At 37.1% G+C, this 27,639-nt stretch overlaps 2 protein-coding genes across 2 annotated transcripts; one reads left to right on the forward strand and one right to left on the reverse strand.

The window, feature by feature from the left end:
* Positions 1 to 6,593: 6,593 nt before the first annotated feature.
* LOC129743799 (restin homolog) lies at positions 6,594 to 26,796 on the forward strand. Its single transcript, XM_055735993.1, has 5 exons — positions 6,594 to 6,873; positions 7,493 to 7,595; positions 7,668 to 11,532; positions 11,599 to 11,801; positions 25,897 to 26,796. Exons 1-5 carry the CDS (start codon positions 6,826 to 6,828, stop codon positions 25,941 to 25,943), a joined length of 4,266 nt encoding a protein of 1,421 aa, XP_055591968.1. The 5' UTR covers positions 6,594 to 6,825; the 3' UTR covers positions 25,944 to 26,796.
* Positions 26,681 to 27,375, reverse strand: LOC129743801 (DNA-directed RNA polymerase II subunit RPB11). Its single transcript, XM_055735997.1, has 2 exons — positions 27,220 to 27,375; positions 26,681 to 27,148 (listed from the first exon to the last, which is right to left on the reverse strand). The coding sequence occupies exons 1-2, from the start codon at positions 27,270 to 27,272 to the stop codon at positions 26,848 to 26,850; spliced, it is 354 nt and encodes a 117-aa protein (XP_055591972.1). The 5' UTR covers positions 27,273 to 27,375; the 3' UTR covers positions 26,681 to 26,847.
* Between the last annotated feature and the right edge of the window lie 264 nt (positions 27,376 to 27,639).

Consider the following 27,639-nt stretch of genomic DNA (forward strand, 5'->3'; position numbering starts at 1 on the left):
TTGATACTAAAAATGAATTCATAGTAGTCCTTGCATTGGGAGAGGGAAAGGGCTAAAATTTTTGCATCCAAATACGATTTTTTGGGCAAATTTCATCATAATAATTAAGAACGGTTTTAAGGGAGGCTTAAATACGATTTAAATGTGCTGATTTTCGATAGAAATTGCTTCAAGCGTTTTATTTCTTGATTTTCGTTGAAAAATCCCTCGATTTTGTCCAAATTTGCCCGGATTTTGGGTTGAAAATTTTGAAATTAAATACTCGGATTTCGCCAGATTTTCAGATGTAAAAAGCTCGGATCTGCCCGGCCCGGATAGGGGAAATAAGAACATAATGGCCACCTTAAGAAGCACTCTAATTAAACCATAGAAAACAGCAATATGTGAGTGACTTCATTGTTCCGTGTTCAGAGACTAGAAAAGCCTATTTACTAACGGGCTAAAACTTGAAAAAGTAGATAAAAATGTTTGAATATGCATTTTATTTTTTTTTGCCAAAAGCGGAAAATCAGACACTGTAGGGGCATAATGAGAACCCCCCACTGGGGTATTGTGAGCACCATTAATCGGGGCACGATGAGCATTTTCTGCCGTAGAATCTTGTAGCGAATTCAACTCGATGATTTTAACTGAATTATACGATGTTGATGTTAAAAAATCACCTCGACCAGGAACCGAACTCGCGTCTTCTGATAACCTTTCCGACACCTAACCAATAGGCTAAACCGTCAGATGTGAACTAGTCAAGCTTTGGCTCTATAATTCAGTTGACTTCATCGAGTTGAATTCGCTGCACGGCAGAAAATGCTCATCTTGCCTCGATCAATGGCGCTCTATACACCCAAGTCAACAAGTTAAATTAAAAACGCATTTTAAAAAATTGTAGTGAAAAATTAAAAATTTCATGATGGTGAAAATTGAGGAACGATGTGTACCTACATCATGTTGCAGTGCATATTTTATAGATCAAGATGATTTAACGATCATAAGAGCTCATTTTCCGGTGCAAAAAAATTATATGGGAGAGTGGGGAATCATGGGCCACTTTTTTTCGTTGTTCCATAACTTCTTTATTATAAAACATAAAATGAAAATAAAAAATGGTATGGTTTTCTACATTTTCAAGGTATCATAAGGTATTTTTTTAAATTGTTTAATAAGTTGTTTTCCCCTAATACTGACTGTTTGAAAAAAAGCAATATTTTTTGGATTTTGAAAAATGGTGGGGAATTGTGGGTCACCAAATCCAAATTGACCAAATAACATGCAAAGTTTATGAGTTGACCCAAAACTGTGATTTCCTAATTCATTTCGTTATTTAAAAGCAATTTCAGATGATGAAATAAAAAAGAGCGCTGTGTATGATCGCATAGATTCCAAAACCTGGCTCGCGAACGTTTTGGCAAAATTTTTATATAGGAAAAAACATAAAAATATAGGTGATTCAAGATGTGTGGCCCACGATTCCTCACAAGCTATGATTTGCAAATTGGTTGCGTTTGTGTGACTTATTGATGTTTCTTCAAAAATTTCTTTTACACGTGAAAGATCATTACAAAACTAAGATCATAAGCGTATGAGCATATTTTTGTTATGCACTTTAGGTTCCCCATCGATGAAATTAGCAGGTGTTTTTTTAATTATGTAAGAAAATTTTTCTAACTTTTTTTAGCTTGATAAATAAAAGAAGCATATGATGCGTATTTCAGTCAACAACATAAAGGAATACATGCTCACGCAAAGTGACGACGATGACAGTTGGTTTGAGATTTTTATCTCAACACATATCTGAGATTTTAAAAGTGGCCCAAGTTACCCCATGGTCTACGATACCCCACTCTTCCCTAATATTTTCGTCACATGAGAACCTAGTTGGTTTTTTTTTAATATTTCTGTAAAGAAGATAAGGAGATTACTTTTTTGCTAAAAAATTAATACTATAGGAACTACAAAACTGTTCCTCATAAACATTTATTTGAGAAAATTCGTACTTTCGTTCAAAAGAGGAGTGCTTACTATGCCCCGGGTGCTCGTCATGTTCTTATCTCCCCTACGTGCGAAAACAATCTGGCAACCTTAGTCTAGTTGTTTTTGAGATAGAGTCCAATTGAGAAGAGAATCAACTTTAATTTGCGATTATTGCACAATATTCAAGGGTTTTTGATGACGTTCTCTCTTTCCTGGAGCTTGAGAAGCTACCTACTCAAAATTTTATTTCTGATAGAAGCTATGACCAATTTAGCAGGATTATCTTAAATCTGAAATTTTAACTCTAAATGCTGAATTCTTAATTCCGAAAATGGAGTTTTGAATTCTATCTTTTGATATAGACAGGGTGGCCACAGAACCGGGAAAACCGGGAAAACCGGGAAAAAACCGGGAATTGAAAATCGAACCGGGAAAACCGGGAAAAAACCGGGAATTTAGACCCAAAACCGGGAAAATTGACAAAAGGTAACCGAAATTCAGTTTTGGTTCCAAGATCAGGGATTCAACCAAAATTTAAAATTCAGTATTATAATTTAAATTTCCAAGACAGAATTTAACAGTTCAAAAAATGTGTAAAAGGAATATCATTAGTTTTTAAATTTAATAACTACTCTGATCTCTCTTCAATTACCCCTCTAAATTAAAAAAAAATTCACAAATTTTACCGAAACCCAGAGTTTAAAACTGTCTCGAAGAAAGAGGTGGTAAATTTAAAAAAGTCTCCTAAATTGCTTTCAAGTATCGCACATAATGATTCATTAAAAACTATCAATCATGTAAAAACAAACGATTCAAAGTTAAATATTTGTTTCAAATTTGGAAATTTTAAATAGATGCTAATATTCTAATTTTCGAGTGATAATGTTTAATTGGAGAGTTAAACACAAGACAATCATCTTTACGCACGGCACGGTGTTTTTTGTAGCTTAATAATAATAGAGTTAAAAAGGAAACCATCTCCTAACAAACACACTGTTTAAAAAAAAATACCATCACGGGGTTCAAATAATTTTTTTAAGTTGTGCTTTCAAACGATAACTGGTCATAATTTATCTAGATAATTTCGAATTACACTTTTAAAAGCTTAGATATGTTGATATTCCTTTGAAAATTTGCGAAAATCGTGATAAAAATTGAAATAAAATAGTCATATGAAATTTTTGTAACACTGTTCAGAATTTTTACAAGCTTTTTTTTATAAGGGTGTGTTTATGTCGGTAAAAGACATTAAGTAAATTCTTTAAAAATGTTAGAATGATTCAACATTGGTACTTCACTTAAAATATACATATTTGTGTTTCGAGTGAAGTATTTAAACAAAATAACAAAATATTGCGATAAAACTGATTATTTTTACTTTTTTTCTTTTCGATGGTACAAGGCAACAAAATTTACGTTTTCCGTTTGAAGAGTGTTTAAGAGCTGATTTTGACTGATTTGAGGCTGACATATCCAATTATGCAGTTTGGTTTCTATCTGCTAGCTCTAGTATTTGAAATTCAAGGTTTAATTTTTTAAATTTTTTTTCAACATTCTAAGAATCGAAGGTTGACAAAAGAAGAAATTAATATTTGTTCCAGCCTGATTGATTTAGCTCAAAACTTAGTAAAACCCACTATCACTAGATTTGATAGAATCAGACAAATGATTCGAATTCAAGACGGCAAAATCAATTTTAAAAACAATGGCTTTGTTTATTGTAATCTGCATTTCAGCACCAACATGTGAAAAGGGTATAAAAGACAAAGTAAACAAAACCGGTTTTCAGTGGATTCAAATAGCCCAATATAAGCTCTACTTAACACAAAAACCGTTTTTAGTTTTTCAGTTTTCGTAAGATTTTTAATGCAGTTTGAGTAAAGGATCTAAAAAAAATAGAGCCATAAAAAGACATTATCCTCACACAGATTGTTTAATACACCCTTTACTCCACAACAAAGCAAACGGTCTAGATGCAAAACATAAAAAGGAGAAGAATGCGGAAAGCTATTCACTCACTCCTATAGCGAGAACCATCCAACCAATCAAACACTGCAAAATATGTTATAACTTTATCATTGACCGAAACAGTAATTTGTTCATAATTCACCCCAAGAAACTGACTCAAAATAAAAATATATACTGACCAATTACGGGCCTTCCTTTCAAATATTACGTAACGCACTTTTCGACCATTTTCGAACCCACTATCCCCTATGTAACACATTTGTTTCGGATTTTTTGTCCAAAATCCATAAACCGTAACAAAATGCTAAACATTCTTAAATTTTTGCACAAAATTTTTTAATTGTGTTGTGAGAAGTATAGAATAAGGATTCTAATGCAACTCAAATTTTGAAATTTGGTCCGCCCTATCCCGAGATGATTGGCTTTGAATATGGATATTTTGAAAATGTTCTAACTTTAAGTTAAGTTTTAGGTACAAAACTTAAACATTATTTCTGGGCAAAATACCTCCGAAATAGCTATTGCTCATTACCTTTCAAATGTGATCAGAAGATTTGCAATATGTCCTAAGACGGCTGAGATATGAACGATCAAAATTTGTATGATTTTTAGCGGATGATCCCAAACTTTAGGCCGGCAGTGTATGCAATAGAAGATTTAAAATTTTTTTCTTTTTGGCCGCTACAAAAATAACATTGTTCCTTTAGTAAATTTCTTCCAAAATTTGCGACTTCAATTTTAAATAAAAATTTCATTCGTGGGTTCTAAAGTTCGTTTTTTCGAATAGTATAGCTAGATTAATTCAAGTTTTAATCAACCTGCACTGCAAAATAAAAATCACAATTTCACTACGCTATGAAAATCAAAAAAAAAAGTTTTTATTGATTTACGATAATAAATTTAGATACCATAATTTTGAATTCTTTATGCTTTTCGTTCATATATTCATTTCAAAATTGAAATTCCTTAATTTGAAATAAAAAAAAATACAATGGGTGAATCTGAATTTAATAAATGTTTTTAATTTTTCTTCATCTCAAACTTTGATATGCTGTTAAATGAATCCTGAAACTATTAAATTAAGACGAAGCAACTCGTTGTCCATTTTTTTAACTTTTAAAGTCAAAATTCAAAATAAAGATCATGATTTCCATGTTCATTCAGAACTTAGAAAGGATGCAAAAACAATGTTTAGTGAATGGTTTGTTATTAGTTATTAATTTATAACAACAAGTTGCAAAAATTTATTTCTTTAGCATGAGTTGTTAATGTATCCAATTCGGGAAATGAAAGTCAATTGATTGACTTACAAGAATTGCATTTTCACAAATAATCACATGTTAATTATTTAATTTTTAATTATTGGCCTTTTTAATATAAAAAATCTACTGAATATTAAAGAAAATCTTTTTAAAACTTGGCTGAAAACAGAAGACAGAAGAACAAAAAACAGAAGAAAGTTTTTCGGAAAACGGCAGGGTAAACTGAGGTTATTATGAAAAAAGATTATTCTTTTTTGGTCTTATCTGTTCATAACTACCCAGACGAATTCGGGGTAATAATGGACGCTGTTAAAATTCTTGTTACTTAACAATTTTTTGTACATATTGGCAATATTTCTAGATAAATCTAAATTTCACAATTGGTGGATTCACAAAAGAACAGGGAATCATGTCCTACAATCTCATATTTACAGATTTTTAGAAACTGATAAAGCTATGTATAACGATTTATTTTCAAGATCTTGATGATTATTGGTACATATTTAAATATTTAAGATAAGTTTAGATAATCAAACAATGCCTTAAAGTGTTCAAAATAATCAAAATTACCCCGTATTATGTAAAACATGGGTAAATTATAAACAATCATCTGTGAATCAGTGAGATAAATTTATAGTAAAAATTTATATTGCAATTGAAGATGGATTTATTACTGAATGTAAAACCTCTGGAAACAACGCCCTCAGAACAGTTTCGAATAATCTCAGAGGCGTGGATTTTGTGAGCTGTAGTAACACACTTGGTACCTGCAACTTATGGAAAAATGATAGAATGTCTCATAACGAATGATTGAATGAAAAGTCCTGACACACCATTTTTAAATTTTTTGTAAACATGACTTTAAAACCCACAACGATGTTTCTTTATCATTTTAAAAAAATGTGATGAAAACCTCAAAATAGAATCAAGTTTGTCTAAGTGTTCAATGATTTGAGTGTTATGAAACAATCTAATCAATGAAATATGTTTAAAATTTTGCTATATTCCGACGAAGATAGGCAGCCAAAGTCTGGAAAATCTTGAATTTTTGACCGGGAAAACCGGGAAAAAACCGGGAATTTCGAAATGAAAATGTTGTGGCCACCCTGTATAGATGAACTTTTGAAACTAGATTCAAATCGTGATTCTAAAAGTCTTTACTGCCTGGCTCTTAATCTCAATTCTTAAATTCATCACTACATATTGCGTCGAAATGAAAGCCTCAAAATATCATTTTATTAAATTTGTTTAACAGTTCCATCTACTTATTTCAAACTTTATTCAATTTTTTTATTTCATTATTTGGGGGATAGGTTCATAAAATATTTTCAAAAAAAAAGTCAAATATGGTTTAATCTCTTTTGTCCTTTTTATGAATAAAATAATTAATAGTTTAGTAGTTTAAATATTATAAATATTTAAAATAATAAATAGTTTAAATTACCATTTACATTTTCATCTAAGAGTCTTAATTATATTTAAACTATTTTGAGACCATAATACATATTCATATTCTACCCTTATAAGAAGTGTTTGTAATTATAGTAACCCCATTCTGATTCATTATTCATTTGTTTACCCCCATTTTTAAATACTTCTCATCGCCCCGGTTTCTCTATCCCAAAAAATGAATACTGTTCTCAAAATCCAGAGAAAAATTCAAAATTCAGTCCAAGTGAGTATTTGTGCTAAATGTTAATGTTGAACAAAGTGTAGTTTTTCTCTCAACGGTATCGAACAAAAAGCTTTTGGATCCTTCAAACCTTCCTTCCTGCTTGAAACTTTTGTAATTATCTACTAGTAAAATTTCAAAAACATTACTTTTAATTTCCTTCAGACCAAATGAACAAACGAGAACAAATTCACACTTTCTGAAATAGACTCCCAGTTCGATATCGATGATTGAAAATCTTGATTGGTATGCAAAAATTGGAATCGCTCCAGAATTGGTTTTTCTTACGTTCTTCGCTTTGCTCCAAGATTGATTCTTTCCTCTTTCGTTTTGCCATTGCATGAAAATTCAACTTAATAAAAAATACCGGAAAGGTTTTGCTCCTACTGTCCTCAGCTAATGTTGGTATTTTTTTTTAGTGATCGGTTGTGCATGAATTTTATACCTCCTTTCATCAAAGTATGCGTCGTTAAAATTGTTTTCTTTTCTCTTTCGATTAGAATAATGTCAAGCATGCTGCATGTCAAATGCTGCCATTTATGCGTATGCACGTAAATTTTATTTTTGTTTTGGCTTAACATTGATTTAACTTATTTATGATTTTTTTTTCAAATGCTCAAAGCTTCAAACCCAAATTTACAAAGAACAAATCACGGAGCTCCAGAAACAGCTTGGTGGCAAACCGACTACAGCAGCTGAGCCGGATCTTTTAGTCAGAGAAACAGGTGAATAACTTAAAAACTTTTCCTAAATTCTTTGAATTATTTCATTAAATTTAATTACAAAAAAAAACCCAGAAACGACAGTCCAGCTGAACATCGAAATCGATCGTCTGAAGGCAGAAATTCTCGAAAAAGACCAGAAGCTGCACCTGACTGACGAGCTCAAACAGTCGCTGGAAGATGAGGTCAGTAAGCTGCACGAGCGATTGGCCGAGACGGAGAAGAATTTGGACATCAAGGTGTCCAGCTACAACATCAGCGAGCAGTGCCTTAAGGAGAAGATCACCTATTTGGAGGGTCGGGTCGATGAGCTGGAAGTTGAGTTGACCACTAAAGATGCCGATCTGGAGAAGCAATATCTGGAGCTGAAAAATGCCGAAAGTAATCTGGATGAGGAGATCTCTCACCTGCAGAGCGATCTTAAAAACAAGGGAGAGCTATTAGGGGAGCGAGAAAAACAGGTGGAGAAACTCACGGAAGAAGTTCAAACGCTACTGGCAGATATTCGACAAAGAGATGTCAAACTGTTGAAAGGTGAGAGTGGGTTGAAGACGGTTCTCGAAGAGAAAGATAGCACAATTGGAAGGCTAAACAAAGAACTAGAGCAGTTGAAAACAAAAGAGAAACTATCTGAAGAAAGTCTCTCTGCCAAGGAGAAGCTACTCTCGGATCTAACAGCCAAATTGGTTAGCACGGAAGAACAGGTTAAGCAGCATGAAAATCAACTCAAGGAGGTTTCAAATAAGGCTCAATCACTTGAGGAGAGTTTGGGCGGGAAAGAGAAGCTACTAGCAGACAAAGAAGCTGCGCTTGCTAAAATACAGGATGATTTGAAGAACAGCTCCGCAGGAAGTGAGCAACAGCAGGTGCTCTTGCGTTCGAAGGAATCCGAGCTGGAACAAAAACAACAAGAGATTGATTCCAAACAATACAAAATCAAAACCCTGGAAACGTCTCTCGCCGAGTTGACTAAAAAACTTGAAGACATCATTCAAGAGAACAACGATAGACAAACAAAGCATCAAGAAGCTCTTGAATTTGAGGCAAAATCCAAGCAAGAACTGTGCAAAAAACTTGCCAATTATGAGACTGAACAACTTGCCAAAGATAAACAGATGGAAGAGAGTGAAATACTTGTTAGCGCTCTCCAAAGTGAACTCAAAGAACTCAACGCGGCCAAAGCTAGTCTAGCGAAAGAGCTGGAAGAAACGCGAAACAGCTTTGCTGATCGTGGAAGCACCCTAGGAAAACTGACTGAGGAGCGATCTCTCCTCAGTGAACAGCTCGAAAAACTGAAAACGGAATCAGCGGGTGCTGTAGCTCTCCTAGAAGAACGCCTGAAAAATGCTCAAAAAACTCACGAAGAACAACTTGCCAAACGAGACCAGGAGCTAGAAAAACAAATTGCCACCAAAGAGAACACTATCTCTGAATTGGAAACATCTTTGGAAAAACTACGCCAAGACACCGTTGAACTCCGGATGCAACTCGAACAATCCAATTCGACTGGAAAATCTACTTCCGATGAACTGAATGCCAAATCCACAACCATCAAGGAGCTCAACAAGCAACTAGAAACGCTCAAATCAGAACTTTCCACAAAAGCTGATCAAAACGAAAAACTCAATCAAAGCCTTCGGGACACTCAAAGCAAGCTGCAAACAAACGAAGAGGAACTCGCTCGTCAGCAAGAGACAAACGGTAAACTAGAGATCGAACACGCCGATCTCAAACGTAAAATGGAAGCACTGGAACAGAAAACAACCCAGTTGCAGCAGCAAAAATCAGATCTGGTGAAGGAAATCGACGCTCTGCGCTCGACAACTTTAGATTCCAATTCGGAACTGGCAAAGACTTCCGATGAACTTAAATCTAAGCAAAAAGCCTTGGAGGAGCTGCGAGATTTGTTCGATTCCACGAAAATCGACATGGAACGACGACTGGACGAAACGAATCAAACGAATGCTGGTTTAAGCGAGCAGATCGAACGACTGCGGAACGAAATGCAGCAGATTTCTAGTCAGAAGATTGATCGAGAGAACGAGCTTAATGTTGAACTGGCGAAGATCAAGGAAACGGCTGAGGTGGAGAAAGAGAATTTGGTACAGGAAATAGCCGGTTTGAAGGCAAGCTTCGAGGAAGAGAGGAATCGGCTGCTGAAGGAAGCCAGCGAAAAGGTGGCTGAGTTCGAAAAAATGAAAGAAGAATTCAGCAAAACCAAAGTGGAATTCGAAAATTTGGTTAAAGAGTTGAACGGAAAATTGGATGGTTTGAAAGAGTCGTCTGGAAAAGAGCGTCAAGAATTAGAAGATAAGTTGCGAGAGCACAGTATTGCGGAAGAAAATTTGAAAGTACAACTGGAACAGTTAAAAAAAGAGGAGCAATCGCTGAGAGGCTCACTGGCGGAGTTGAGACAATCGATGGAGAAAGGCAGTCACGAGTTGTCGGAACAGTTGGATACCAAAAACACCAAAATTACTGAGCTCGAAAAGGATCTCAGCTCCTTGCGAGAGCAACTCGGTAAAAAAGAGCAGGAGTGCAATGAATCTGCACAGAAGCTAGAACAAAACGCTCTATCGCAATCGGATCTTTTGAAACAACTCGAAGGTTTCCTGGAGCAAATACAACAACTCACGAGCTCGAAACAAGAAACTGAAACCTCTCTTAAAGCTCTCTCTGAAGAGATAAATGCGTTAAAAGAGAAATACACTGAGATGGAAGAGGAACAAGTGGATTTGGTTGATCGTGAGCAAACACTTCAACGGAAAGCGGCGCTCTACGAAGAACAACTCGCGGAAGCTCAAACTCAGTTAGAAAGTCAGAAAGAAGAGCTGACAGTGAAGTCTACTGAACTCTCGGAAACGAATGAGAAACTTGGAACAGTTCAGGCTCAATTGGACCAGGAAAGTGCCCGCTTAAGCGGCGTCGTTTCTGAACAAGAGAAGCAAATTCTTCAGTTGAATACTATGTTGGCAGAATTGTCACCCCTGGTAGAGCAGCTACAAAAAGCGGAAGCCAAATTAAACGAACAAGAGCAACTGATCAAGCAGAAACAGGAAAATGAACAGAAGCAGGGTGTTGAGCAAGAATCGCTGCAGAAAGCAATGCAAGAACGGAATGAGACTCTGACGCAGAAGGATTCGGAAATAAAACAGCTTCGCGAGGGTCTTAATTTGAAGAACTCAGAAATTCAAGAGCTGACCAATAAACTTCAAACAGTAGACAAGAGTCTCGCTGAAAAGTCAGAACAAAATACGAAATCTTCGGCAGAAGCTAACAGTTTGCGAGAAGAGTTGGAGAAATCCAAACAAGCAGCAAAGGAACAAGACGACAAACTCAAAGAACAAAGTAGAAAACTTCACGAGCTAGAAACAAAACTCAGTGCCCAGACTTCTCAATTCGATGAACTGTTGAACAAGAAGAAGTCTTCCGAAACGGAAAGTTCACAGAAACTGCACGAACTGAACCAGAAGCTACTTGACCTGGAAAGCATCAAACAACAGGAAGTAACCAAATTAGAAGCGAGACTTGCCGAAACCGTCACCAGGTTGGAAAAGGAAGCCGCCGAATCCGCAAAGTTCGTCGGAGAAATGCGATCCGTCGAAAAGCGGCAGCAAGACCTCGACTGCATTAGGCAGGAACTCGAACTGAAGGAGACCGAGATGCAAATTTCGAGCCGAAAACTGCACAAAGAGGTCGAGCTGCTTCGGTCCCAGTTACAATCGAAAGACAGTGAAATTCGCAGGCTATCACAAGAGCTCGTCAATGCAGCTTCTCAGAAATCTGTGCAAACGACTGCTTTTGCCATCGCAGATGGAGACGAAGATACGACAGCACAAATCAGCTTCCTTAACTCGATCATTGCCGATATGCAGCGAAAGAATGATAAACTCACCCTGAGGATTCAAGCCTTGGAACAGACCAGTATCGAGGGAAATAGGTAATTCTACTCTTGATTTTGTTTTAAAAAAGCTCATTTTGACCATAAATTTATCTCCCCCCGCAGTCACAACTTGAGCTTCGAGTTCAGCAAACGGAAGCCGGCCCCACGAGTATTCTGTGACATCTGTGACGAGTTCGATCAGCACGAAACTGAAGACTGTCCGAAGCAGTGCTCCGATAGTCCACCGGAATCGCTCAAACATCCCTCGGGAGAAGCGAAGGAGCGGAAGGTTCCTCCGCCGAGGAAATACTGCGAGGGCTGTGAAGGTAAGACGGTTAAAATATTTGTTGATTGCTCTCTGGAGCCACTTTCAGTTTAATTTCGTTGATCTGACTTTTTAATCTGAATACTGAAGAACCCTGAATTTTGATGTTTCGAACTCAGAATATAGAATATGAAATTTTAATAAAGAATCTTAATCCAAAATTCGACTCGAAGATCGGAAACTCAATTTGAATCTTAAATCTAAATCTGGGATCTGAATTGGAATCTGAAATCTGTTTTGTTCCTCAGAAAATGAGACTTAACTGATAAAATTCATCATACGTATTATCAAAATTTAAGAAAAAATTATCAATTTTATCAACTATGTCAATTTTGTCAAATGTAGGAATTTTCATACTCAACTTAATTGACAAAATTGACCAAATTAACTAAATTGGGAAAAATTGACAAAACAGAAAAAGTGGACAAAATTGGCGAAATTGACAAAACTGATGTAATTGGCAAAATTATCCAAACCGACCAAATTGACCAAATTTACGAAAATTGACACAACTGAAAAGTTGACAAAAAATGACAAATTGATCACATTGACGAAATTGATAAAATTAACAGAATTGACAAAATGGAAGAAATTATTATTGAAATTAATAATAATACTAACAAACTATTAAAATTAAAAAAAAAACAAATTAAAAATTTGAGAAATTTAAAAAACTGTCAATGTTGCAAAAATAGACAAATAGACTCAAAAAAATATAAAATGCAAAATTGACAAATATAAAAAATTGATAAAATAAGACACAAAAATGATAAAAATCTCAATATTGACAAAATTGCAAAACTTTTATAATTATGATAAAAATCACAAAAATGACAAAAAAAACACAAATAGCAATAAAGACAAAAATGAAAAAAATTACCAAATTGACGAAATTAACAAATATTTCAAAATTGACAAAAATGACAAAAAGGACAAAAATGACGAAGAAAAATGACCAAATTGATAAAATTCGCAAATTTACAAAATCGAAAAAAATGACAAAAATGAAAAAAACGATAAAAATGAGAAAAAACACAAAATTGACAACACTAACAAAAAAACATACAAAAAACAAAAATGATAAAAATGAAAAGAATTACCGAATTGACGAAATTCACAAATATTGCAAAATTGATAAAAATGACAAAACTGACTTAAATGACAAAATTACAAAAATGACGAGGAAAAAATACCAAAAATGATCAAAATCAGAAAAATGACAAAAAAAAACACAAATGACAAAAATGACAAAAATGCAAAAATGAAAAGAATTATCAAATTGACAAAATTCACTAAAATTACAAAATCGACAAAAATGACAAAATTGACAAAACTGCCAAAAAAATACACAAATAAAAAAAATGACAAAAACGTAAAAATGAAAAAAATTACCAAATTGACTAAGTTCACAAAAATTGCAAAATCGAAAAAAATGAAAAAACTGACTAAAATGACAAAATGATAAAAAGGACAAAAATGCCCAAAATGACAAAAATGATGAAAAAGAAAAAAATACCAGAAATGATAAAAATCTAGATGACAAAAAAATATACACAAATAACAAAAATTACAAAAATACAAAAATGAAAGGTATTACCAAATTGACCAAATTCACAAAAAAGTTATAAAATAGACAAAAATAACAAAATGAGCAAAAATGACAAAATTGACAAAATTAAAAAAAATCACAAAAATTACAAAACTCACTAAAATGACAAAATGACAAAAATTCTCAAAATGACAAAAAAGGCAAAAAAAAACAAAAATGATAAAAATCAGTAAAATGACAAAAATTAAAAGAATTACCAAATTGACCAAATTCACAAAAATTAAAAAATCGCAAAAATGATAAAATAAGAAAACATGACAAAATTGACAAAAACTGACCAAAAAACACAAATAACAAAAATGACACAAACGCAAAAATGAAAAGATTTACCAAATTGTCAAAATTCACTAAAACTACAAAATCGACAAAAAAGATAAAAGTGACAGAACTGACAAAATTCACAAAAATTAAAAAAATGATAAAAATGACAAAATTGACAAAAAATTCACAAGTAACAAAAATGATAAAAATGAAAAGAATTACCAAATTGGCAAAATTCACAAATATTTCAAAATCGACAAAAATGACAAATGATAAAAATGAGAAAACATGACAAAATTGACAAAACTGACAAAAAAAAATCCACAAATAACAAAAATGACAAAAATGAAAAAAGGGAAAAATAATGCAAAACAATTGAGCAGAGTGAAACACAGCTGAACCAACTTGGTTGAATGCTCGTCAAAGATTGAATAGTTTTATTTTCCTAACAAACTAGGTAACTAAGGATACAGAGGTTACTATGCTTCGCACCATAGGAGTCGCTGCTTACTACGTCCTAACACTCCTCCCTAAGCTACGAGTCCTACCAAGTTCTTGAATGCTTCAAGCTTCAGACTCGTTAATGCTTTGGTGAAACCATCTGCTGGTTGATCTTTTGTGTTGATGTAAGACAGATCAACAACGCCTTCTTCCAATGCATCTTTCACGAAGTGATACAGGATGTCCACGTGTTTCGTCCTCGGATGGTACCCTTGGATTCTTGCGATACAGATGGCGGATTGATTGTCACATCGTATCGGGATGACTCGTTCTCCAAAAAACTGCAACAGTAGATGGCGCCACCAAAGAGCCTCTTGGATGGTTTTGGACAGCGCAAGATACTCCGCCTCGCATGAAGACAACGCAACAGTTGTTTGTCGCTTCACATTCCATGACACAGCTCCTCCCATCATGGTGAAAACATAGCCAGTTGTCGATTTCCGGCTATCAGGATCTCCTCCCCAATCCGCATCTGAGTATCCAACTAAATCACCTCCTGTTCGGCTGTACTCGATACGGTTGCAAACGGTTCCCTTCAGATACTTTAATATCTTCTTCACAGCTTCCCAGTGTTGGCGACCAGGGTTACTGCAGAATTGGCTGACCTGATTCACGGCGAAACTAATATCCGGCCTCGTTGCTTGAGCCAAATACGTCAGGCAACCAACAGCTTCCTTGTACGGAACCTCTTTCATCTCCAGAATTTTGTCCCTCGTGGTCGGGCACATCGTCTTGTCCAGCTTCGTGCTTGGATCCATCGGAACCGAAACTGGGTGGCAGTTTCTCATGTTGAACCGCTGCAAGATGCTCTCCACGTACTGAGCCTGATCGATCCACAGTTTACCATCAGCTCGGTCACGGGAAATTCGCAAACCAAGACAAAGTTGGGCCTCTCCAAGATCTTTCATCTTGAACCGCTGACATAGAAATTCCTTCAGCTTCTTCTTCAGGCTAGGGTCGTTTGAAAAAATAAGATAATCATCAACGTAAACGGTGACGAAAAGCATTTTTCCACATGCCAGCTGGTAGTACAGGCAATTGTCCACCTTCGATTGCGATAAGCCAAACTCCTTCAGTGCTCCATCCAGTTGTGCGTTCCACACTCGTCCGGATTGCTTTAAACCATTAAGCACCTTCTTGAGCAAACAGACCTTATTGCTCGTATCGCCGAACCCTTCCGGCTGATCCATGAAGATGACCTCATTTCCGAGACTTCCTTGTAAATTCGCACTCACAGCATTCATTTGTTCGATATCCAAGTCGTGCTCCACTGCAAGCGCCAGCAGATATCGAATCGTCGAATATCGGACCACCGGTGAATAGACCTCGTCGTAGTCGATTCCTGGACGTTGCGAACATCCCTTCACGACAGGACGCGCCTTGTACTTGTCAATTCGTCCGTCAGCATCTCGTTTGGTCCTGAACACCCACTTATTGCGTAACGGTTTTCGGTCTTCCGGCAAATCAGCTAACTCCCAGGTTTGATTCTCCTCCAAAGATCGAATCTCTTCTCGCATTGCGGCCAACCATTGACCTCGGTCCGGCCTCGCTAGAGCTTCAGCGTAACTCACGGGATCGTCAGTAGCAACCAAGGATGTCTGGGGGGAATTTTCCAGGACAGTAGAAGGCGTAAAAGTAACATAATCGGAATATTTGCCTGGGGGTCGGCGCTCCCGACCGCTGCGCCTAAACTCTAGCTGCTGATCAGCTGGTCTACTAAGTTTTGGTGGGAGCGCAGAGTCAGCATCCTCGGATTGGGTAACAGATTCATCCATCTGTATCGTTGTCAATTCCATGAAATTGACAGGATCTGGGCTTGAAAAAATAACCAAAGCTGTCGGCTTTCCTTCTTCGACCAAGATGACATCACGGCTGATGAACACTTTGTGGCGGACCGGATCGTACAACCTGTATGCCTTGGAATCTTCAGGCATACCCAACGAAAATGCATGCCTGGGACTTCGGATCCAGCTTCTTGCGTTTCTGCTTCACCACATGCGCCATCGCACGTGAACCAAAGACCTTTAGATGATGCAAGTTCGGGCGTTTTCCGGACCATGCTTCCTCGGGTGTGATGTTCTCTAACGCTCTTGATGGACACCGGTTCGTGATATAGGCTGCTGTCAAAATTGCTTCAGCCCAAAACTGCTTCGGCAATTTAGAATCGTTCAGCATCGCACGGGCCTTTTCCAGTAGAGTGCGATTCATCCTCTCCGCCAACCCATTTTGTTGCGGAGTGTATGGGCAGGTTTTCTGGTGCTGTACTCCGTCCTTCACGAAACTTTTCCACATCTTTTCGTTGACGTACTCGGTTCCGTTGTCAGTTCTCAACACCTTCAGTTTTCGTCCAGTTTTCCGCTCGACCCTGGCCTTGAACCGTTCGTAGGCATCCTTCACATCGCTTTTCTTTCCCAAGAAATACAGGAACATCTTCCTACTGGCGTCGTCTATGAAAATGATAACATAACGACTTCCACCAAGCGACGGGACTTCGATCGGGCCACACAAGTCTGAGTGCACCAGATCCAGCAAACCTTTCGCCTTGGAACCACTTGAAGGAAACGGATTTCGTGCATGCTTCCCTTTGATGCATGCCACACATTCGGGTATCGTTTCGGACCATTTCAAACCGTCGACCATCGATTGCAATTTCGTCATGTTCTGCTGACCGAGATGACCTAAGCGTTTGTGCCACATTTCTGCGCTTATCGTCAGCAACGAACCATCCATCTTGCGATTGAGTCGATATAGCCCTTCTTGATGAGTTCCAGAAGCTATAATGTTGCCACTCTTCTCGCGAACCTTACAGCCTTCTGCGTCGAACAAAACCGTCAATCCTTTCTGGCATATTTTGCTCACCGACAGTAGATTTGCTGCCAGTTCAGGCATCTGCAACACCTCTTGTATCTCGAAAGGACCTTCGTTGACTTCCAGCTTGACGAAACCTTTGGACACAGACATCATCGAACCGTTGTTCGCTGTTCCGACCGGGTGAGAAAGAACTTGCTGCTTCACGAAACCGTCAGTCGAACGCGCCATGTGTGCTTTCGCTCCAGAGTCAAAGTACCACTCGGACTCAACAACGTTGCCAATCGAAAACACGCTGCACATTGCCTTGTTGTTCGCCGTCTTCTGGGGACATTTCGCCGCATAGTGACCAGATTTTCCGCAGATGAAACAACCGCCGTCCTTCTTGCCGTTATTCTTGCTGCATCAACGCTTTGATTTTTGTGCACTGTAAAGTGCGCCATCCGCACCACTCGACTTCGATACTGTTTGAATTTTAACGTCTTGCAGTATCTTAGTCTTTACCGCATCCGCCGTCAGTGCTGCTCCCGAAGCCTCCAATCCCATGATCATCGGCTCGTAATTCGCAGGGAGTCCCATCAACAACAACGCCGCCAGCCACGAATCGTCTACTCGGAATCCAATCCCGGCGAGCTTATGGACAGTGGACATCAAACTATCGACATATGATTCCACGCTTCCGCATTCCTCCAGCCGTATCGATGTCAATTTCCGCAGCAGACCGATTTTCCTCGTCAGACCGTCGTCCTGAAAAGCTCTTCGTAGCTTCTCCCAAGCTTCCTGTGCCGTTCGTGCATCCTGAACTAGGCTGTAGTTCACCGATTCCAAACTCAGGCAAATTCAGTCTCGTTTGAACTACGGTACGTTGCACATCGTGTGTGTGAGCTGAATCGAAATCTAATTTATTTTTCTTCTCTCCTTCCACACGCTATTGTCGAGCGGTGCAATGACCCACAACGATACACCAAGGTCATCGAAAAATGAAGTTCGAGTGCGGAAATATCACGAAAATTATGCTGGGCCATATCTCGTTATGGCTGAAACAAATGTCGGAAATATATCTGCTGCGAAGATTGCTAAAAGTCTGGTGAAGAAATTTGGTGACGATTTTATACGTGCTATGCCGGTTTCTAAAACCAAAATGAAAATTTTGATGCGATCGAGGGATGCTGCTAATGAAATAGCAGGCATCGGTACCTCAAATGAAGTGCGTTTTTTTATCCCCCAACGGCTGGTGGAGTGCCTTGGGGTAGCCTATATTGAGCCGGATATTTGTGATGAAGAACTGAAGTTTGCTAATGCGTACGATAAACGCAAGTCGAATCAAGTTGATAACCCGGAGATAGTTCATGCTCGTCGTGTGCTTAGAAAATTAGCTGATGATAAAGAGGAAGCCCTGTTTACGGTGATTTTTACTTTCGCTGGGCAGAGTTTACCTACTCACATCGAGTTGAATAGAGTGCTTTATTCTGTTAAGCAGTACATTTATCCTGTCCGCCAGTGTGGTAACTGCTGGCGCTTGGGACATGATAAAAAAGGATGCAAGAGTGCTAAACGCTGTAACCAATGCTTGGAGCAAGTGGGCGGCGAAGATCATGCATGTGAAAATAGTGAGCCCCAGTGCGTTAACTGTTTGGGCTCCCATCGGGCCAATGATCACAAGCTTTGTCCGAAAATAATTCAAAAAAAGAAAACCGATAAAGAGCGGCGCGACACTTTTTCACAAGGACGTGTCGATTGGTTTTGTGGAACAACTTCAAATGAATCATCAAACTCACTAACTATCATCTCCCAACCAACAACAAAATCCACCGTGGCAGTTGCTTGCCAAACAAGTAATGTTGACAAGAATGGGTCTAATCCTTCCAGCAAACGTCGTCATAATGTCGATTCGGACGATGAGCTTCCCCAACTTGAAGTTAACATTTCTGACGGGGTTTGCGATTCGATCCGATCGACGATTGAATCTACTGAGGTCATCGATATCGTTGCAGAGGCTCTGGAAGTTCCTGAGGAAGATGTTGAAACTCGACAAAAAATTCAACAAATGGTTTTGGAGAGAATTTCGGATGTTGTAAGTGATAAAATGAAAGGATATTTTGCTAATCTCAGATTATGAAAAACACCACACCGAGCACTTTAACAGCCACCGTTCCTCTGCAATGTCTACAATGGAATTGTAGAGGGATAAATAGTAAACGCTCATCTTTAATCCAGCTCATAAATACACACAATATCAATATTTCGCTTTTGAGTGAAACACATCTCGACAATCACACAAACTTTAGTCTACCGCAGCACACCATTTTTCGTAAAGATCACAGACGAAACTCGATGGGCGTAGCCATCGCGATTCGTTCAGAACTGAATCCCGTAGCATTTCCTATTGCACTGTCAGCGGATATTCAAGCCGTTGCCTGCCAGATCAAATACATCTCCGGGTTGATCACTATTGTATCTGTGTACATACACCCGCAAGCCAACATATCGCAGACTCAGTTTGATAATTTTTTATCAACCGTTCCGAAACCGTGCATCATTGGAGGAGACTTTAACGCAAAACATCACCTATGGGGAAGCGATCATGGAAACACACGTGGAGACCGTCTTCATCAAGCCATCGAAACATCTCATCTCGTCATTCTCAACAATGGTCAGCCAACTAGGTTTGATGTAAACCGGTCGTGGGGCGCAATTGATATCACGCTGGTTTCTTCGAGCCTTAGTTTGTGCTTCGACTGGGAGGTTTTGGATTCACCAAATGGAAGCGATCATTTTCCGATAGTTTTTCATTCGAGTACTACATGCGCGATGAAATTCTACTCTGGAATCAATGTTCGGAAAATCGACTGGGAACGTTTTACCGGAAGCCTCGAGGAATCATTCGTCGAAAATGGAGAACCGGATAGCTTTGATGTCTTCTTTGAGCTGATTTGGCAAGCACTGCGCAGATCCTGTCCATCAGTAAACTCGAACCACACTCGCCGAATACCGCAACCCTATTGGGACGAAGAGCTAACAGAAGCGAAGAAAGCCACCAGAGTTGCTTTCCGCGCTTGGAAACGAGAGCTGTCAACCGAAGCTTACGAAGGGTACGCTAATACAGAACGAAGGTTCAGAAATTTGGTACGCGAGAAGAAGAGGAAAAGTTGGCAACATTTTTGTGATAGTTGTGATAGTTCTACGTCCCTCACAACCTTATGGAGGATGGCTAGAAGATTCAAAGGGCGCGGAGAGCCATCAAAAAACCTTAGAATTTCGGACAATTTGGCCAACGATGTTTTGGACAAGTTGGCTCCCTCATCTGCCAAAAATCCACCCCCGGCTTTTCTACAATGTTCGTGTTGCCCTCAAACTGGTTTACCATTCTCAGTATCGGATATTCAAGCAGTTTTAAAAATCGGTAAAGATTCGGCTCCTGGTTTGGATGGTGTTCCATATTCCGTCATAAATCATCTCCCATGGGCGGCGCTTAGTCAGTTGCGAAAAATCTATTGCCAAATTTTTGCTTCAGGAAGAATTCCGGAAAGCTGGAAAACCTTTAAAATTGTACCGATTCCTAAAAGTGGTCATGATCCGATTTCTCCTTCTGCTGTTCGCCCAATCGCGTTAGCTTCATGTTTTCGCAAAGTGTATGAACTCATAATCAAAGATCGACTAGAACATTTCATCGAAAACAACAACTTATTCCCTTCAGCTATCAACGGTTTTAGGAAAGGACGAGGAACAATGGATGCGTTGTTTCCCCTGATTAATGAAGCTTCTTTAGCTTTGAAAAGAAGAGAGCATGTGGTGATATGTAGCCTCGATATCAAAGCCGCCTACGACAACGTGGAAATTAATGTTCTGGTCCGCGAATTACGCTCATTAACAGTCCCTGAATGCCTAGTAAGAAGTATCTTCCATCTTTTTGAAGAAAGGAATTTGTGCATTTCAAATGGATTAGATTCAATATCTAGGACAACGTGGAAAGGCCTTCCTCAGGGATCTCCACTAAGTCCGTTATGCTTTAATGTTGTGATCAGTGGATTGATCAACAGTGTCCCTCCTGATGTGATAACCGTAAATTACGCCGATGACACAACAATTGCTGTAAGAGGAACCTCGCTGGAGCATAGTTGCGAATCTCTCCAAAGGGCAGTGGATATAGTTGTGGAAAATATTTTCGACCTTGGGTTAGAACTTTCGCCCACGAAATGTAAGTGCCTTCTGATCTCGACACAACAATGCGATAATCCCCCAGAAATAAATATCGGCGGTTGCACTTTGGAATACGTCAGATCCCTGAGGTTACTCGGCATGTACCTCACACGAAATCTGTCGTGGTCGTGTCATATTAGAGAGGTACAAAAACGTACGGCTCCGTATCTTAACTTTCTACGAAGCATATCGGGCCAGTCATGGGGAGCACATCCAGCAGCAATGTTAGCTATTTTCAAGTCATGTGTGAGATCAATATTGGAATACGGTTCCATATTTATGACGGAGTTAACACAAAAAGAAGCCATCGTTTTGGATAGACTACAATGGGCAGGAATTCGAATCTGTTTGGGCTCCACAAAAACCACCCACACAGGTTCACTCGAAGTGATGGCTGGTATTATTCCGCTGCAACAAAGAAGAGAACTTGCTGTCATGCGTTTTGTAAATAAAAGAGCGTCACTTTCTTCTTGGCATGGTCAATACTCCAGACCGATCTTGGAAGGTGGCTTAGTGGCTACGGGAATACACCGCGCCATAAGAATGCTTAACGAATTTATTCCACTTGAACAGCCTCTAAATAATCTCCCATGCTACATGGTCAACCGTGAAGTTGTAAGAACAATAATATCCATTGATCTCACTGTTAAACGGTTATGTTCAGAACACCAGAACTCATCGGCAGCTGATTTGGTTTCAAACTATCTCTTGGAAGTGTATGCCAACGCGAAAATCTTGGCAACTGACGGGTCGAAAGATATACACGGCACAGGTTATGCTGTGGTAAATAGTTTTGGAGCGCCTGCAGAAGGGATCAAACTCGACAGTAAAGCATCAGTTTATATGGCAGAGCTTCTAGCAATCAGGCATGCTGCGAAAATGATCGTAAGCCTTCCTGTTGCTCAGTATATTATTCTAACCGATAGTTTGAGTTGTCTCACGAGCCTTCAAAAAATCAACATCAATCAAAAATATCCCGTTGCTTGGTACGATATAAAAGCTTCCATTCTTGAAGGACAAAGAATGGGGCACGAGATCCATCTGATATGGGTTCCGTCTCACAGAGGTATTCCAATGAACGAGTTGGCAGATCAAGAGGCGAAAAGTGCGTGCATCAATGGTGGTACAGCAGATTATATTTTAACATTATTCGACATCCAGTTTCCGATTCGGCGTACAACAGTGCACAAATGGCAAGCAAAGTGGAATGCAGGAACTAAAGGACGTTTCTGTCACAGCATCATCTCTAACGTTTCGCTCCAACCATGGTTTAGTAGCTTGGATCTCAACCGCAGACAAATTGTAATCCTTTCCAAATTAATATCAAATCATTCACGGCTCCCTGCTCATCTGACTAGAAATGGTATCCTATTGGACGCGACGTGCAGTTGTGGCGAATCCATCGCAGATCCTGATCACATTATCTTCGCATGCAGCAGATTTGAAAATCTTCGTAGACCTATTTGGCGAATTTTAATGAAAAAAGGAATTCCACCCGATATTCATTTGATACTAAAAAAGAAAGACATTGAATTATATAAAACGATAGCTAATTTTGTAATTGAATGTAAAATAGACATGTAAGTAGAAGAGTAATTAACACTTGGCCGGTTATGTTATAGAGGTAAAGCCAATAAAAAAATTAAAAAAAAAAAAAAAAAAAAAAAACTCAGGCAAATTGTAGCAAGTGCCCTCAAGCTCACCTCCTCGTCGACATGCTGACCTTCTCCGGGACAAGCAGCGTACCACGTGCCTTCTCGAATTGATATCATTTTCATGCCGAACGCCCACGTTGAGTAATTCTCGCGACCTTTAGGTTTCTCCAGCGCCGGGAGATTGACTTGTCCGAGAACTCAAACGTTTCCGCCTGCGTGCGCTTGTGCACCATTCGAACCATCGCCAAATCCGCTGTTGATTTGCGAAGGATTTCGACCGCTCACTCCGCTAGCACCGCCTTGTGCTGCTGGACCGCTGGGGGAATCTCTTTCCAGAACCATGGCTTCTTGAAAACTGCTTGCAGAATCTTTCGGGCTTCAATTTTTCAGTTGGGCTCATAACCAATTGAGCAGAGTGAAACACAGCTGAACCAACTTGGTTGAATGCTCGTCAAAGATTGAATAGTTTTATTTTCCTAACAAACTAGGTAACTAAGGATACAGTGGTTACTATGCTTCGCACCATAGGAGTCGCTGCTTACTACGTCCTAACAAAAACTGAAAAAATGCTAAAATACCAGAAATGAAAAAAATGAAAAGAATTACCAAATTGACAAAATTCACAAATATTGCAAAATCGACAAAAATGAAAAAAGAAGGAAAAATGAAAAAAAAAAAAATTGACAAAAAAAAAATTACACAAAAAGGAAAAGAATTACAAAATTGACACAATTATTGCAAAATCGACAAAAATGACAAAAAGGACAGAAATGCCCAAAATGACATAAATGACGAGAAAAATAAAACCAAAAATGATAAAAATCAGAAAAATGACAAAAAATATACACAAATAACAAAAAGGACAAAAACCCAAATATGAAACGAAATAATAAATTGACTAAATTCACAAAAATAACAAAATCGACAAAAATGACATAATGATAAAACAAAGAAAAAGTGACAAAATTTACAAAACTGACAAAAAAACACAAATAACAAAAATGACAAAAATGAAAAGAATTACCAAATTGACAAAATACACAAATATTGCAAAATCACAAAAATGACAAAACTGTCTAAAATGACAATATGAAAAAAAGGACAAAAATACCCAAAATGACAAAAATGACAAAAAATACCAAAAATGATAAAAATCAGAAAATGACAAAAATGACAAAAAATACACAAATAACAAAAATGACAAAAATGCAAAAACGAAAAGAATTACCAAATTGACAAAATTCACAAAAACTACAAAATTGACAAAATTCACAAAAATTAAAAAAATGATAAAAATTAGAAAAATGACAAAATTGGCAAAAAAATCACAAATATCAAAAATGATAAAAATGAAAAAAATTACCAAATTCACAAAATTCACAAATATTGCAAAATCGACAAAAATGACAAAATGGACAAAAATGCCCAAAATGACAAAAATGACGAAAAAAGTAATCAAAAAATGAAAAAAAATAAAAAAAAAAATGACAAAAAAATACACATACACAAATAACAAAAATGCAAAAATGAAAAGATTTATCAAATTGACAAAATTCACACAAATAACAAAATCGACAAAAACTACAAAAGGATAAAATGAAAAAAACATGACAAAATTGACAAAACTGACAAAAAAAAAAATACAAAAAAAACAAAAATGACAAAAATGAAAAAATGGGAAAAAAATTACAAAACTGACAAAAAAATGCACATATAACAAAAATGAAAAAAAATGAAAAGAATTACCAAATTGACAAAATTCGGAAAAATATTGCAAAATCGACAAAAATAAAAAAATGATGAAATTGAGATTAAATGAAAAAAAATGACAAAACTGCCAAATTAAAAAATATACATATAACAAAAATGACACAAAAAGGAAAAGAATTACAAAATTCACAAAATTTACAAATATTGCAAAATCCACAAAAATTACAAAACTGACTAAAATGACAAAATGACAAAAAGGACAAAAATGATAAAATTGACATAAACGACGAGAAAAAAAATTCCAAGAACAATAAAAATCAGAAAAACTACAAAAATACACATATAACAAAAATGCAAAAATGAAAAGAATGATCAAATTGTCAAAATTCACAAAAATTACAAAATCGACAAAAATTACAAAATCGACAAAAATTACAAAATGAGAAAAAATGACAAAACTGACAAAAAATATACACAAATTACAAAAATTACAAAAATGAAAAGAACTATACAATTGACAAAATACAGAAATATTAAATTGCTAAAATTTACAAAACTGACTAAAATGACAAAATTATAAAAAATCAGAAAAATGACAAAAATGACAAAAAAAGTACACCCTAATAACAAAAATGCAAATATGAAACGAATTAACAAATTGGCAAAATTCACAACAATTACAAAATTGACAAAAATGACAAAAACGACAAAATGATAAAAATAAGAAAAAGTGACAAAATTTACAAAACTGACAAAAAAAAACAATTAACAAAAATGACAAAAATGAAAAGAATTACCAAACTGACAAAATTCACAAATATTACAAAATCGTCAAAAATGACAAAACTGACTTAAATGACAAAAAGGACAAAAATGCCCAAATTGACATAAATGACGAAAAAATAAATACCAAAAATGATAAAAATCAGAAAATTGACAAAAAAAAATACACTAAGAACAAAAATGCAAAAATGAAAAGAATTACCAAATTTTCAACAATTCGACAAAACATTCCCGTTTTCATATAAAGGTTTAAAGGATTAATCAATCGAAGGTCTTAATTCTGGATCAAATCCTATGTTTATGATTTTTTATTTATTTATCTAAAAGTTAATCTCACAATCCTCAATCTGCATTTAAAACCTTGAATTAAAATCTGAAGTCTGAATCTAAAATTTGTTTGTTATCTTTATTCCGAATTTGAAATCTGAATCGGAATTTTAGATCTGAATTTGAGGTTTGATTCTGAAAGCGAAATTCGAAACTTGATCTGTAATCAAAAATACAATTCTGATTTTTTTTATGAAAATTCAACAACTTGAATTAACGATTTTGCGTTGTTTTCTTTCCAGTTTTCGGCCACGAGCTCGGTGAATGTCCGGATGACGAAACGTACTAAGAAAAGAAACAACCACCACCAAAAGAAGAGTTCCTCCAATCCCTTTGCTCGATTCGGGGGAACCAAAAACAAACCGAACTGGAAAAAAGAGGCAAACGGGAAGAAATTGCTATTTAATTTGAGACCGGATAATGGCAGCTGGCTGACGGAAATTTTCCGCCGTCTCTGTTTGGAAGGAGTGTACCCGAGCCGAGCCGATAGCCGGAAAATCGCGCATGCTTTCCTCTGCCCTTGGAAACGCGAGAGGAATGAAAAAAAATGGGGGAAAAAGCTCTCAAAATGTGGAATGAAACGGATGTTTATGTTAAGAGACTTTGTCTTGTTAATTCCTTGGGGCGAGATAGGTTTAGAAAAAGGAGAAAAAGTGACTAGCGGCGGCAGCAGTTTGTGAGAATTCCTCAAAGCGTCCTCGGTGACGCAACAGTTGTTTGTTAGCGAAAATAATGTTTCTGCATGCAGAGAAAGCTGCTAAACAATGTTCACTTATTAGCTTTTGTAGTTTAGGGCAGCACGTTTGTTAATATTTTATGTAATCGCTGATTTTCTGTAGCTTTTAAAAAACAGACTATTTCATTATTTATTTGTTTAGTTTTAGATAAGTACTATTAGAGAAACAAACAAAATTAAAAAAAAAATCTTTGAGTTTAAAAGTTAAGATCAGGGTATCAAATTTCGAAGGTTTTTTCAAAAACTTTTATGCAGACATCCGTTTACCAATTGAAAGACGACTAAAACTGTTAAATCAAAACCCCACTTTTTACAGCTTAATGTTAAGTCCGTTTATTTGATTCTTGATATATAGCTACTAGATAGGTAAATTAATAAAACAGAAGAAAATCATTTTTAAACTCAAAACACCCATTCTAAATTTCACTTCCAGAACGGAAAAGAAAACCTCCACACCTTAATCGGCGCCTTCCTTTTTCTCCTTGTAAGCCTCATTGAAACGTTCTTCGAACAGCGACAGCTCCGACAGCAAATCGGTAATGGCATTCATGAACGCTTCCTGCGGGGAACTCTCGGAGGTGGTCTGAATCCGGATCACGAATTTGTGCTCCAACGGATGGGGCAACTTGTAGCCGGCAAACAGCACATTTGGATCCTTGAGCAGCTGCTGCCGGATCATGTTACCGAGGGTGTGATCTTCCTTGTTGACGGTGAAAATAGCGGCGTTCGGAACCTTGGTGTCCAGCTCCTTGATGATTCTGGGCGAGGATAACAAAATTTCAAAATTTTTAATTTCAATTTCAAGCTTCAACGCAAGTAGGGGACTTACTTTTTTTCACCCTCGTATAGCAGGAATGATTCGAAGGTTGGTGGTGCGTTCATCTTGTTGTTTGAACTAGTAGATTTAAGGTAAAATTAAAATTTTATGAAAATATTTTACGCTCTATTTTGGAAAGCGGCGTTTGCGTTTTCGAGGCGATGCTGAACTGTCAAAACTTTTAAAGGTGTGTTAGTGGATTAGAGATGTGAGGCGTTTTTGTGCGAAGCACGGTACCAGTGCTGCCGAAATTCAATTGGAATAAATTGAACAAAATTTCACACATTCTGTATTAATTTTTTTTCCAAAATTCGGGATAAAAAATATACATTTTTAGCATCCTTAGTATCCCGAATTGTGCAGAATATGGGAATGAAAAAAATTCAAAACCATATATAAGAAGCATAACATTCAGGGCAAATTAAGCAATTG

This window comes from Uranotaenia lowii, chromosome 2 (assembly GCF_029784155.1).
Source record: "Uranotaenia lowii strain MFRU-FL chromosome 2, ASM2978415v1, whole genome shotgun sequence".
NCBI lineage: Eukaryota > Metazoa > Arthropoda > Insecta > Diptera > Culicidae > Uranotaenia > Uranotaenia lowii.